The sequence below is a fragment of the Dermacentor albipictus genome, chromosome 8 (assembly GCF_038994185.2).
Source record: "Dermacentor albipictus isolate Rhodes 1998 colony chromosome 8, USDA_Dalb.pri_finalv2, whole genome shotgun sequence".
Classification (NCBI taxonomy): Eukaryota; Metazoa; Arthropoda; class Arachnida; order Ixodida; family Ixodidae; genus Dermacentor; species Dermacentor albipictus.
Genome location: NC_091828.1, coordinates 13,942,726 through 13,957,998, shown reverse-complemented (window position 1 = coordinate 13,957,998; position 15,273 = coordinate 13,942,726). Strand labels below are relative to the sequence as shown.

The 15,273-nt window shown below is 45.8% G+C and overlaps 1 protein-coding gene across 2 annotated transcripts in view; it reads left to right on the top strand.

The window, feature by feature from the left end:
* The window catches only part of LOC139048622 (uncharacterized), a 171,205-nt gene extending 156,208 nt beyond the window's left edge, over positions 1–14,997 (top strand). For both annotated transcript variants that reach the window (XM_070523072.1, XM_070523071.1), the window contains exon 9: positions 14,121–14,997. In XM_070523072.1, coding sequence (XP_070379173.1) covers positions 14,121–14,285 — 165 coding nt within the window. In that variant the 3' untranslated portion in view covers positions 14,286–14,997. The remainder of the gene's footprint in view (positions 1–14,120) is intronic.
* The last annotated feature ends 276 nt before the right edge of the window (positions 14,998–15,273 follow it).

The following is a 15,273-nucleotide window of genomic DNA, read 5'->3' as shown; positions in this document are numbered from 1 at the left end:
GCTCGCGCTTTCGCCATATCCTCCTCCCCCACTTCGTGCCTCATGGTTTCGCTGCACCTGAGCTTTCCTCCTCGCACTCTCCTCGATATCGTCGGCTTTCATCTCCCGCTATGCTCCGCATTCGCTTTTTTCATCCTTCGCTGTGCTCCTTCGCTCGGTTACGCCGAGGGATGTCGCCGACGCGAAACGCAAGAAGGTGAACCTGAGAGCTTCACTGTAAAGCAGATGCTAGCCAATAATGCTGGATATATTATTGACGCGTGTATTTATATTTATCGGGCGACCAGGTTTCGCCGCCTAACAAATCTTATCGCACAGCGCGGGACGCGCTTGCATGTATCCGAAGTTTCTGGAAAGTTATCGATGCTTCTATCCGCAGTCTGTTGTCGCCGAACCTTGTGTTATCTGATTTATTCGCCTGACGCGAATGATGTAGAACTTTATGGAAGGCACGCGGGTCCCAACGATTAGTCTGGAACATTCGACGATTGTATATAAAAGCCGACGCGCTTGAACCGCTGATCAGATTTTCGACGATCGCCGACCGTGTTCGCTGCTATCGTTGTGCTATAAGTGTAGCCTGTTTTGTGGGCACAGGTTCGCCCAATAAAGGTTAGATTTGTCTATCGCAGTATTGCTACTGTACTCTTAACGTCACCACCACGTGACATTATTATCCAAGGCGGCTGGCCAATCGCCAACAGCACTTACGAAAAAAAGCTTTGTGAATTCGACCCTTGCATTTTGTGTTACAGTCTTCTTTTAGTACGTATTAGACTCAGTGTTCAAAATATATTTCACTGTACAGCACAGAGAGATATGACATAGCTGCTGATACACACGCTAAACTACCAGCAAACCTTATTCGATGAAGGATCCAGACGGACACGACATCGTAATCGCCACCAGAGGACAATCATGCGGCAAAGTAGTTTTCCCCAAATCAATGAAGTGTATTCATGCTCACGGCTTAGCAAGTACAACTCCTTCTCTTATAGGACAATGGACGTAGCGCTGACATGATCGTGCAGTCGTGCAAGGATTGACTGACAAGCCAGTTCGTTCATTATCGCAGAAAAAAACAGCGCTTCAAGACAGGACACAAGGGAAGAACTGCACGCACAAAGCGCAGTGGGTACAACCTTGTGTACCGTCTTGAAAGGGTGCTCTTTTCATGCAGTCGAATAATTTTTGCTTTAGGTGGTCCCCGTGGCTTTTAAACTGAAATCAATATTATATTTACATAATGTCATTAGTTGTTTCCATTTCTGGCACCAAGATTCTTCTTTTATTAACGAAAGAATTTTCTTTGTCCAAAATATGCATATCTAGACTGAATGTTTGTCCAAAATGCAACTATATAGCATGAAGACTTTTAGTGCCAGAAATGGAAACAATGATTAATTACACCAGGTAAATATAAACTTGACTTAAGCTGAAGAATAGTACTTTTGCAACCGCTGTGGTCGTTGAAGGTCCATGGTGTCGGGCTGCTGAGGCCACGAGTTCGATCACTGCAGCTGTATTTTCTTGTGGCTGAAATGTAAAAACACTCGTGTGTTTAGATTCAGGCACATGGTAACGAATCCCAGGTGGTCAAAATTAATTTGGAGTCCTCACTACGGCGCGTCTCGTAATCAGACTATGGTTATCGCTCGGGAAACTCCATAATTTTTTTCTTTTTCCTTTTTTTTAGATTAGAGCATTTAACAGATCCTAGCACCTACATGTGCTTGCAAAACAATGGGCTGGGCGCCAGCATTCGCACGTACGCTTTAAATTGTCGTTGCAATGAGCGCTAGACAGTTTTAGTTTAACTCACGCCAGAGGCCTTGCGTCGGCAAGTCAGTTTTGTATCGACAGGTCGCAGGCGTATAACGCTATCGCAAACGTTGGCGTTGCTCTTGCTTGCGTGAGGGTTCTGCCGGTACGCTGTCAGTAGATGTCGTTGCTGGTGAGAGCGTCAGATGGGTCGCGAAATGGCTAACGTTAAGGTGAGCGATGCGAGTGGCTGCTATGTGCGTTTTTATGTCGCAATAGACGTGGCTTCGTAGATAACCGTACAAAATAAGTTGTGGATTTGTTCCACAATGTTGCGGCTGCTAATGCGTTACAAGAGAGAGAGAAATCAGAGAGGTTAACTAGACCTTGCCCAGTTTTCTATGGACAAAGCGCGCAGAACGTATTGGTGATGAAAAAGATAGACAGAGTGAGAGAGAGAGAACCAGAAAGAACGTACAGCTCATTCACACGCAATAAGCAAGGTTCCGCGTATCTATTGTTGGACACTCGAGTCCGTCTACTACAGTACTTCTGTAGCGCTCTGGGCTGATGAGCTGTGAGGCCAGACTTGCGAAACTTTTGCTTCGGTGAAAGGCCGATTTAACGCCCGCTGAAGAGTGTGTCGCTGTTTGTCGAACAGTAAACAGTAACATAGGAGATGATCAATGGTCTCTTCACATCTCAAGTTAGCGCACATGGGCCAGTGAGCCACTTCAATGCGATCACTGCATGATGTAGTGAAGGCTACTCTGACCCAAAGCCGACTTTGTTGTGTTGCGTCACCTCATAAAATAAGTTGGGGTAACTGCAGTGAACTGTACCGATGGATCCAGGCTCATAAGCGACGGTTGTAGTTCCGCGACGTATTCTAGGGTGCGATCTTGTACGCGTTCCAAACTCGAACGGACGCGGTCCGTTCTTTCCGTCGCGAAATTGGCGATCCGTTCCGTTGCGTTCGTCCGATAGCAGACAACACGGAATGATTGACAGCAGATATCACTTCACAATTGACGTCATGGCGTTCTTCACCGTTCAAACTGACCAACCGGGTGCGGCTCGGTGGAACGGACCGCCTCCGTTCTATTTTGGAACGCGTACAAGATCGCACCCCTAATGTCTCAACGTTGATACATGTGAGATGGCGAAGCTATCTTGCAGCGTCTAGAATAGCGGTATAAGGAGCGTTGCTCTAGCGTGGGCACGTCGGGCGGAGTTATCCGCGAGGTAGCTACCAAAGATGCCAGAATGTCCTGAAAGTCACTTAAATATTATGTCGTATGTTCTAAGATATGACTCAGTGGCAGCACATTGCATCAGCTAGTTAGTAGCGATAAGCAGTGACGGCCCGGATATTTGGCCAGAGCTGCGTCTGGTTTCTTTGTACGAGTTTCAGAAAGTAGGCTACATTTTTATTGCGACAGCCATTATATGGACACTCCAGGCGCATTTCTACCGGCAGCGGCGACGTGAGGTTCAGTGTAAAGTACAAGGACGATAACATCGTCGCCGCGCGCCGTATGCTGTGTGTGCGGGCGAAAGCTTGCGAGTCGGCGAACGCGGCTCAATCTCGTGTGCGCGAGCGTCCTCTTCAGTCGCGCGCGGGGGTGAGGCGATGGAGCGGGGGTGCGAGAGTTCGTTTCCAGCGGCTGCTGCTTAGGGCGCGGCTGTGCTGGCGCTGCACCTCGAAAGTGATTTGCGACGTTAAACTGCGACGTAGCGAAAGTGCGCGCCCGCGCGGGCATCACCTTCAGAGTGATCTACGATGATTCCAGAGTGGGGGTAGTGCCGGTAGCTTCGTATGCGCTGTGTTTTCGAAGTTTTGTTCGCGTTGAAGCGAGAAAGGGGGGAGCGTGAAGTTCAATTCGCTCGCTGCTGCTGCCGCGATTCCTCACTCCAGCGTTTTGACCGCGAGTTTACTGATTCATCGAGCGAGGTGTGCTCTCGTTTACCTGTGCGTGTGGGACACCATGCTTGTCACTTTAGCTAGCAAGTGAATGCTAACAAGCTTATACGCCTGACAGAACTACTATCCTGACTTCGTATAGCCATCTACTAATTTGGTATCGCAATCGATGCTTCGCCTTCCGGCCAAAACTGCGACTTTTTTATGGCTTGCTGTGTGCTCCGACATGCCGTTAAGAGTGATCCAGCGTTTCTGTGGGCTGGCGTTGTGTCACTCAGCGTAAAAGCGGAGAGAAAAAATAAATGAGACTCCGATTACTGCACACGGTACTGTCGCTCGGATAGGGCAAAGCGAGGCTATGCTGGACAAAACACTGGATAGCTCGCGTACCTTGTGCAGGATCTGCTTGCCTTCGCATCGATATGCAACTATAATGGTCCTTACTCCACATTACTTTTTACTTCAGTTTACTTCAACATCATAGGAAACGATACAACGGTCCCAGCAGTGATGTCGTGGGTAGAACGCAAAAAAAAAAGTGCAGTTTCGCCCGCAAGGCGAAGCATCGATTGCGATTGCAAATTAATGTACATCTATACGAAGTGAGAATAGTAGTTTTATCGGCCGTATAAACTTGCAAACAAAGGCATACTAACTAAATAACAAGCATCGTGTCTCACACACGCAAGCACACGTGAACACATCTCGTTCGATTACCGCGGAAACTCGCTCTCAGAAGAAAGGAATGAGGAAGCGGGTCAGCAGCAGCGAGCGAATTCACCTTCGTGATGCGCCTCACCGTGTGAACGCATTAGGCCACGAAAACATGGCGCGCAGCGGAATGCGTCTCTGTCGCAGATAGCTTTCAAGATACCGCGGCCCAGGCGGGCGCACGCGGCAGGCCGGGAGTAGCGCGCCTGCGCTCCCTGCCTGGCGCCTTGCGCGGGACAGAAGACGGCGCGCTTCCTCGGCGCTTTCCTCACCCTCGCACGTGTTCTCTTGCACATACAGCATATGGCGCGCGGCGACGATTTTATCGCTCTTGCACTTTATACCGAACGTCGCGGCGACGCCGACGCTGACGGCAGAAATGCGCTTGGAGTGCCATATAATTGCTATCGCAATAAAGCAATTACTGCTTGGCGAAGGCTTTCACCCCGTTTAACACACAGCCACAGTGGAGTTCGTGAAATCATAAGTCTTATACAATTTCAAAAACATTAGTGATTTTCATAGCGAGTGCATTTTTAAACACAGGTACATTGTGACGGAAAAAAAGAAAAAAAAGGTGTTTGTAGAGAAGAACGATATTATTTATTTATTGTGGAACAGCAGTTATTCCGCGACCGTAGCTGCTAAGCGAGCACCCGATTTTCCAAGCATCAGTGGCTCACGTGCTGTATGGTTTATGGTATTAAATGTGTTAGCTCGATCAGAGAAGAATTGTGACTTTTTCGACAAGTACGATATTGCTTCAATAAAATGGAATTTTTAATTTCAAGCGTTGGTTGCAAATTAAGGGCATCGAAAATGGGTTTAGTGCGTTCATCGCGTGGAACACACGCATAGCTTTTCTCTGTAGTCTATCGGTAGTTTTCTGTAGTTTATTTATTCTGGCTGACTTGTTTTTCGTTGTAGTGTCCCATAGTAGATAGCAATAGCTTAATGTAGATAAAACGAGATAATTGTGTAGCAAGAGTTTATTTCTTTGGGACAAGAGAAAACGCAAACGCGATAAAAGACACCTTCGGTATGTGAAACTTTAGTGCAAACACGGTCGTTCCACGGCATGTTTTCGTTAAAGAGTGCTCCAACGGTTGTCGCTAGAGGTTCAATTTTAATTGTTTCTGAACTCTGTATCGATCGTTTATGAACCGAACAGGCCTCTTTAAAAGCCGCGCCCAAGGCTGAATGTAGCTCCGATGGCGTCATTCCTGGCCTGACAACGGCACGGTCTTCTCAGGCCACATACGCACGATGGCGGGCTTCCGCTACACAATGATACCAAAGTAGGGCACTCGGGTAGTACGTTTGCAAAGTTTTATTAGCGTTACATGCTTTCGGTACGAGCTGTTTAAACTAGTGACCTCCTAGACAGGGCCACTTTTTTGATGCACCAAATTTTTAAAAATTGCCCGCGGTAGTTAGCACAACTCTAACCCTTGATCAAATTACTCGATTGCTTCTGTGAGACCTCGGAATGTCTATCTAATTAAATGACATAATTACGCTAAATAACATGTTGTTTGATTACTTGATGACACATCTTTCAAGCTACAAATTGTAGGTATTGAGTATGCAAGCCGTATCCAATTAAAACAAAATCTTAAAACTACACCAGCTTTCAGATAATAATTTCCAAAGTATCCGACGAAATACACTGGCGTTCCAGCTACTTTTGTGCTTCAACGCATAAAACAACGTTTTCAATAAGTGGAACAACAATGGACTTTTATTTATTTTTATTTGTATTGATAATTACCCTCAGGGCCAAAGCCATAAAAGAGGGTAGTGAGTTACAGCAATTAAGAATAGAAACAAATATAAGCAGTTAAAGCGTTTAAGTACAAACGCTTCTGGTTATACAGTGTAAGTCAGGGTTAACAACGTCATTATAAATTGGTAGCAAACTAAGATAGCAAAGTGGTAAATACAGAAGTACTTAGGTTACAACTATGCAGTAATCAACAAGAAAAAAATGCTCCAATTACACAATGTTAGGTAGAACTGCTCGAAATCTTTGGTTATCGTAAATGGAGACGACTTCACCAAAAAGATGGTTGCACTCCGCGGAAGACCGCAGAAAAAATTACTGCAATAAAGTTTTAGTGTGACATGATTCAAGACCAACTTTATAACGGTTATCGATTCGAGGCGATATGTATTGTGACTGAAAAATGAAATCATTGCGGAGTGTTGAATGATGGTATAATTTATGAAAAAGGACTAAACGTAGGATATTATGACTAGAGGGAAGTGGGGTAAGCGCAAGGTTGGTTTTCGTGGTAGACACACCTGCAGTTCTTTGGTAATTACGTAAGATAAAACCAACTGAATTATTTTTCCCGAGTTCTAATGACATAATAAGTTTATCAATAGCAGTATCCCAAACAGTGAATGCATGTTCAAGTTTCGGACGTATAAGGGTAGTATAAAGAAGCATCTTTAGGGCAGTTGAAAAGTTACGGCGTAGGTAGCCAAGCATGCGGTTAGCATCGCGAATTACGTAGTTGGTATGAACATTCCAAGATAAATTAGCAGAGATATGCACACCTAGCTATTTATAAGAGTGAACTACTTCCAATGTTCCATTATTTAGGCAATGTGCATGCATGCTGTTAGTTATTCGGGATACCCGCATCACTTTAAATTTGCCAACATTTAGCTCCATTTGCCAATGTTTGCACCAGTTTGGTACACTAATTAGATCAGACTGAAGGTGGTTAGCATAGTCTGCATTAGTTATTTTACGAAACATAACACAATCATCCAGAAATAAGTGAATTTTAGATGATAGTGATGAAGGGAGTTGGTTAATATAAATGAGAAACAAAACAGGCCCAAGTACTGAACCTTGAGGTACACCGGAAGCTTCTCTCCGAAGTGGGGAGATATGGCCGTTCGCAGTTACAAATTGAGAGTGATTAGATAGGAAGCATTAAATACATTTCAGGATTTTAGTGTAAAGGTTCAGCTGACTTAGTTTATGAAGTAGAAGTTTATGAAGTAGTTATGAAATTATGAGTAGTTATGAAGTAAAAGTAGAAGGCTTACCGAAACAGACTTGTACGTCACCAATTACGTGGAATTAATTATTTGTGATCAAATAAGTTGTTGGAAGTTTTAAACTTACGGTTAATTTGTTTACTCGGCAACACGCACGTCACTAATTACTTTTTCCAGTGACCTGTGGTACGCAAACAGTTACGTTATTGACGAGACAAGCTGTAACATGCAACGCAGCTTTAAGCACTTGATGTTTCAATAACTACAGTAAAATTCCCGCGGTGTGCTATTCACAACGTCCAAAGGGATGAAAACGTGCACTGCTTTGCTTACAATCAACGTTTCGCAGCTCCGCCTCGATCCCCTGAACATGGCCAGCTTTCAGGTTTGCTCAACTCTCTTGCAAGCGCTCTTAAGCGACCTTCGTAGGCAGTAACAACTGCTGCCTGCTCATTTCTTCGTTGCTTAGCGCAGTCGTCTATGACTTATGTGATGTACAGAGAAATGTTTGGCTGGTAAACACACATGTTCCTATCTGTCTCACACGTTTTCATATAGACCTAATTTTGAGATTGTCACCTGCAAAAGCTATTACATCGGGGCCTCCATTACAATTGCTCGTTTAAATCTAAACGGCTAACGAACGAAGACAGAAGCTGCGCCAGATATTGGCCGCCGGCAGTTTGAACCAGTGGCTCAATAGTGATGACCACTTTGGTGCCAGGAAATAACCTGAAGACCATATTTCACTTGTTATTGGCGCTACCACCTTTTCCTAGCTCGAGCAACACTGCAGCGCTGCATTCGTAGAGAGCCCAAACGCGAGCATCGTGGCACTCATTGACCCCAATCTTGTGCGCAAAATGTTCGTAATTTCCCCCAGCACGCACATCTATCAATTTTTGAGTGTCATCGCTGAAATCTTCGCAAGAAAACCATGAAATATTAACAACAAAGATTTTGAAAAGCAGTAGTTAGTGAAGTTAGTGAAGGACTACGGGGCATGCCAGGACAGTTTGTTTTATTTCGCTGTATTTCTGCAAAGTTAGCAAAAATTTAAAAGAAGGTAACCTAAAAGAATCGATTACATTTTAACTATTGCCCACATTCACGCGGCCTGAATTGGTCGCTGTAACCTACATCAATCTCAAATGATGTAGTAGTGACGCTAAAGAACGCAGTAGCAAAACTGTTAATGACAAAAGTATATTCTTATTGGGCGAACCTGCGCCCACAAAGCCAGTTACACTTAAAACACAACGACAGCGGCGAACACAGTCGGCGATTGTCGAAATCTTTTCTGCGGGGCAAGCGCGTCGGCTTTTGTACATGAGTCATCGATGGTTCCAGAATGATCACTGGTGCCCATGTGCGTTCAAGAAAGTACTACAGGATTCGCGTCGCGCATACAATCAGATTACGCAAAGTTCGGTAACAACAGACAACATATAGGACCGTCAATAACATTCCAGAAACTTACCACAGGCGCATCCTGTGCTGACCGATAACGTTTAATTTTTTTAGTCGGTGAAAAAGCGGTCACACTAGAAAGATAAACAAGTACACATGCCAATGCCCCCTTTTTAAAAGCCATCGTCCAGATACTATAAACGTAACAGGCGAGCGAAAAATCAGAAGCATGTTTAGCAAAGAACAAGTATTACGTAGTAGTTCTGCGGAAGCCCGCAAGGTGGAGAGAAGTAATTATCGTAGCAATTGCCTTTGTAGCAATTGCTACGAACGGGTGGATGTGTGATTCCCCCCCCCCCTTTTATAACAAGTATTACAGTAACAGCGTCCCAAAGTTGGTCAGCGCTGATAGATTAGCTTGTGCCGCACAACGTGGACTTACGTCGTCTTGCGGTAACGGGTCATTGTGGACGTGCAATAGGCAGTAGGCATCACAGTGCTTGCGTCCGAATGGGTAGACAACGATGATGTCAAATTCCTGGAGTCTGCCGCTCAAATGTGCGAAGCGTCCTGAAGGGTCTTTTAACTTCGCTAGCCAACACAATACATGATAGTCACTTACAATTCTGAAGGGCCTGCCGTAAAGGATGGAATATCGTGGTAGCCCAAATGATGGCAAGGCATTCTTTTTCCGTTGTCGAATAATTGGCTTCCGCTTTACACAGCGACCGACTCGCATAAGCAATGACCCTTTTAAATCCGTCTTTCCTCTGGACTAGGACAGTGCCGAGGCATAGGCTCCTTGCGGCGGTGTGGATTTCGGTGTCGGCGTCTTCATCGAAATGGGCGAGGACTTGTGGTGACTGCAGGCGTCGTTTAAAGCTGTTCGATTGCTTCGACTTGCGGCGTTTCCCATTTAAACTCTACGTTTAAAAAAAATATAGGGTTTTACGTGCCAAAACCACTTTCTGATTAGGAGGCACGCCGTAGTGGAGGACTCCGGAAATTTCGACCACCTGGGGTTTTTTAACGTGCACCTAAATCTAAGTACACGGGTGTTTTCGCATTTCGCCCCCATCGAAATGCGGCTGCCGTGGCCGGGATTCTATCCCGCGACCTCGTGCTCAGCAGCCTAACACATAGCTACTGAGGAACCACGGCGGGTACGCTCAACGTTTGTTTTCCTGAGAAAGGTTAATGGCTCGGCGGTGCGCCAAAATTTTTAGAAGCGCCTGTAATGGGCACACAAGTCAAGAGATCATCGCACTCCCTTCTTGTTGGTGGGCTGTGGGAAGTTAGCGATGGCAGATGTCTTCTGCGGATCACGCTGGACTCCAGATTTACTGATGACGTGGCCCAAGAACAGAAGCCCATCAAGCGAAGCGGCATTTCTCCGCTTCGGAGCGCGCCCTGATAACTTGATGGCGTCTAGTACTGTTCCAAGTAGCCTAAGGTGATCATCGAAATTCCTAACGAAGACGACGACGTCATCCAAGTAGGCGAGGCATGTGACCACTTCAACCCTGCTAACACCGTGTTCATCACGCGCTGCAGCGTTGCAGGTACCGAGCACAGTCCAAATGGCATGACCTTGAACTGGTAGAGGCCGGCTGGCGTGATAAAGGCGGTGTTCTCGCGATCCCTCTAGTCGACTTCTATTTGGCAGTAGCCAGAATTGAGGTCCATCGACGAGAAGTTTTTAACGTTGTAGAGCCAATCGAATGCGTCGACTATCCGCGGAAGGGGCTATACGTCTTTCTTCGTAATCTTGTTCAGTCGACGATAATCGATACGGAAACGTAGGGTTTCGTCCTTTTTCTTCATCAAGACTACAGAAGATGCCCATGGGCTTTTCCACGGCTCGATGATCTCCTCGCGCAGCATTTCGTTGACTTGTTGCCATATACCTTCATATTCTCGCGTTAAAACTCGGTAAGGGCTCTGGCAGAGTGGTCGAGGAAACTCTTCGCTAATTATTATGCAAACATCGCGAATACATAGACACAGAAAAAGCACACGACACAGGCCCTGACTTCCAACAAGTAGATTTATTGCGCTAGCGCAGAATATATGGGGAGGGAAGTAATAGTCAAAACATAAATGGTATGGAAACAGGAAAATAATTACTTGAAAACACACGTGGGCGGAGATCGGTTAAATTTGCAGATACGCAATTTCCTTGTCTAATAACTGGATGGATGGTGAACTGATCCATGAAGGACCAGGTTGGGTGATGGCAAATGCTTCGATAATTTCACGCGTGCGCTGGTCAGCGTGCTTTCGGATGACAGTGACTTATCTAAAATACGGGATGCATTTACATGACCTGCAATGCAGAGCAAGGTTGCTGCTATAATTTTTTTACGTTGTTGGCGTGCTCCCGGAGGCGACCATTGAGGCAGTATCCTGTTTGTCCTTCGAAGGAGCACCCGCATTTCAATGGTATTTCATACACGACACCTGTGATCCAGCTGGAGAAGGGCTCCTGATGCTTCTTGTTGCAACCTTTTTTGTGGGGGTTATCTTGGTTGACCCTTCAGCACAAGGTGTTCAGCTTTCTTGGCGCTGAAAAAACAACCGAAACGCTCGCCCTTCCCGGGGCCTTTTTCAATATGTGCGATACACCTTGCAAATGGGGAATGACAACCGTCTTCGAATTATTGATCTCGGTTTTCCGTATCTTCTTTCTTTGGTGCATTTCCGCGACCATGTCTTCCGCCAGCTGTACCAGGAGGACGCTCGGAAAACCAGCCCTCAAAAGCCGCTCAACCTGGCCTTCAAAGGCTAATTCTGTCGCGTTTGTGCATGATTATTGCAGTGCATTACGGACGAATGTATTCGTACCAAAAAGCCCGGTTGGCCACTCTTTTGCACTTCGGTTAATATGCGATGCCTTGCAACTGGTGTTGGTCGAATCTTCTATGACGTCGAAAAGCAGTCTTTGTAATGCCGGAGACGACCCTTGAGCTGCTGCTGCTTACTCACCGTGGCACGTGTACTTGTCTTTATCGGGCGACGCGCTTCACCGCCTAACAAATGTTATCGCACAGCGCAGGACGCGCCTGCATGTATCAGAAGTTTCTGGAATGTTATCCATGGTTCCATCCGTTGTCTGTGTAATCTGATTGCATGTGTGCGCGACGCGAATAATGTAGGACTTTGTGGAAGGCACGCGGGTCCCAGCGATTGCTATGGGACATTCGACGATTCATGTATAAAAGCCGACGCGCTTGACCCGCTGATCACATTTTCGCCGATCGCCGAGTGTATTCGCCGCTATCGTTCTTTGAGTGTAGCCTGCTTTTTAGGGCACAAGTTCTCCCAATAAAACGCCAGCTTCGTCAATCACAGTTTTGCTGTCTTCTTGACCGTCACTAATACGTGACAATAGGAAGGCTTGGACTTATGTAGAAGACGGGTTCGGGAACTATAATACTCGAGGAAGATGCAGCAGAATCCGAGAGGACAAACGATTTGCTGGTTTCCGCAATTTCGTCGATGTATGCGATCGTCGTGCTCTTGTTCGTGTGCTCGAACGCCTGGCTGAAGTTTGTCAGCAACACTTCGTTTCTCCTCCGTGCAGTCGAGAGATCCCTCTTGCGACGCTAATTTCGCGGTGGAGCAGTAGACGTTGGTCCCCCTCGGTAGTGCCTTCTGCATCTGCGGGTGTTTTGGTGCCGACGGAAATTGCGGTGCTGGAGCAAAAAATTATCTTACTGACCGCTCACAAGTTGTTCTCTATTTAGACACTAGGGTTGAGGATTGGGTGAGTGGTATTGCATTCTAGAACTGGTACAGCACAACATTCAAAGGAGGAAACAAGCCGAGCCGATCAGATAAAGGATCAGAGCGCTCAGTTCTTTTATCTGGCCGGCTCGGCTTGTTTCTTCCTTTGTATGTTGCGCTGTACCAGTTCTAGAACTCTATTTAGACACCATTCAGCCGCAAACTTGAATATAGAACTCGTGTTACAAAAAGGTCAATTTTGTCCCCTTTGGTTTTTAATGTATTAATGAAATATTTGCTTCAACCTCATTCAATTGTATATTTTTTTCAGTACGCAGATGACGCGGTGCTACTAACGAAACATATATCTTACGTGAAAGCGATTAGTTTGCTAAACGAAAATATGTGCGATGCAATGGCATGGTTCGAAAATAAAGGTTTTACAGCCAATTCAACGAACACGGAAGTTGTGTGTCTCGGAAATCCGCTAAAAGCAACGGTTAATATGATACCGCTTTGTTGCACTCACGCGACAAACATTTGTGTAATTGCTTTGCAGTAGAGTATATGGATTCGGTAAAATGCTTCGGATTATTTATCGATAACGACCTTTACTGCCACAGCCATTTAACATAGTCTCAGAACTAGTCTCAGAAGGACTAGTCTCAGCAGTGCTGCGTGTTTATTATTTAGTATAAAATCTTTTCTTCCAATGTCGGTTAGAAATGGTCATGCACTCGCTCGCGTACACTGTTGTGAAGCAGGGAATAATCACATGCGCATTTTCTTGTGTTGGTTGCCAGTGCGGGACATAGAAACGTAAAAACAGCGCAAACACATGCAACCACAAAGTAAGGCACCCGTCTTCCGTTAATAAACGTTAGTTGACAGTCAGCGCTTGTGTCCTGTCCCTTACTTTGTGGTTGCATGTGTTTGCGCTGTTTTACGTTTTTATGTCAAGTATGCACCAACTCGCCCAGAAAGAAGTTTTAATGCCAGTGCGGATTCGATGCAATTTTAAAGACTATGCTGAAAACCATCGCTTACAATTCTCCTGTGGCGAACAGTGCAGATCTGTTTTCGTCTCTTCTATTGCCTTCCTTTTTTCGCTACTTGTGTCAGCACATTCAGGAACTCGTATTTTAGACATACCTACACTGGACGCAGATCAATCCAATAACGTGCTCGTTTTACTCTGCCCCGTTGCACTACAACATATGGCGAAGCTAGAAGGTGTGTTTATATTCGCCATATGTTTAATGAACTCCCAAACTATATACACACTACTACCTCAAAGCGCACCCTAAGGAATCCTTTAGATCATCTTTGAGTCGTGTAACGCCGTCTATTTGTCTGTCGACTGTCAGCTCATTTCCCCGTGAATATTATCACGTAGTTTTCTGTTTCTATTTCGTTCACTAGATAGTGGCGAGCGATTTAAATGCTGTTCAATGTCTCTTGCAATATTTCCCCTCGCTGATGTTGCGGGATCCAGTCGCACAAGCTGGCTGGCTTTCACAGACCCGATATTTCAATATACAAACGCAAGATGACAATCAAATTATCATTTCAGGGCGACGGCGGCAGCCCACTGGTGTGCGAATACAACGGCCTGTGGAAGGCCATCGGGCTCGTCTCGTGGGGCATCGGGTGCGGACAGGCCGGCGTGCCGGGCGTCTACGTGAACCTGGCGCAGTACCGGCAATGGATAGACGGCGTCATCACCGGCCTCGGATGAGTGCGCTTCGCTCGATGCACTCCTCCGACGGCCGCTCCAGTCTTCCTCTGCAACCAAGCGGCCGCCAAGAGCGTGCATGTCGCACACAGAGAGAGGACGACACGACGTTGCTACCATGTGTGAATTTCAGCTGTGCGCGGCACAAATCATGAACCAAACGAATGTCCAGGACAAACCACGTCGAGAAAATTTGCATCACTGCCGCGATAGCTGTGAGTGACCCCGACATCCGAATACATGAAAGCCTTTAGAAATCTGACGACTTTAAGAGAGCGCACCCGCTCAGGAAGGGTCCCGATTGACCTTGAAAACAATTGACGCGTTATCTTCAGCACTCTCCAGAGACAGCACTTCCGGTTGTGACCACCATGAAATTTGTGTGTGGTTGATAAGGAAATCAGAACATTTTATTTCCATCTTTTTCTTATATGTACAGACAAGAGGCTACAGAAACAGCGGTTCTTGCCCTCACTTTATTTGCACATTACGAAAACCAAAGCTTCCAGCGCATCAGCGTCAACAAATTCAGACAGAGGTCGAACTCTCGCAAAGGTCGGCATCATGCAACCATAGTTCCCTTGAGTTTTGTTATTGCTCCTTATTTTTCGATTTTGCCTTTCACACTAGAACCAAAAGATACCCCACGGCATCTGTGGCCCACGGTGGAACAGTCAATTTAAGATAAATGTATACGCTCCTGCCTTTGCTTTAACACGAAGGTGGATTTGCCGATGACACAATGGTTTTTTTTTTTTTAAGAACCTCTATCCAGCGAAAAGCGAGCACTTGGCCCTAGGTAAGGACCGTGCATCTGTGAGACAGGATCTGTGAGAGGGTAGAACATTGGTGGAGCAAGGACGAGAGACATTGAATATAGTTATTAAGCGTGTAAAACTACCTAAATTGTAACCGCGATATTGTAACTACGAATGCTCACTCACTCACTACGTCAAAATATTGCGTTAAGACATTCTCTATTTTGACTGCA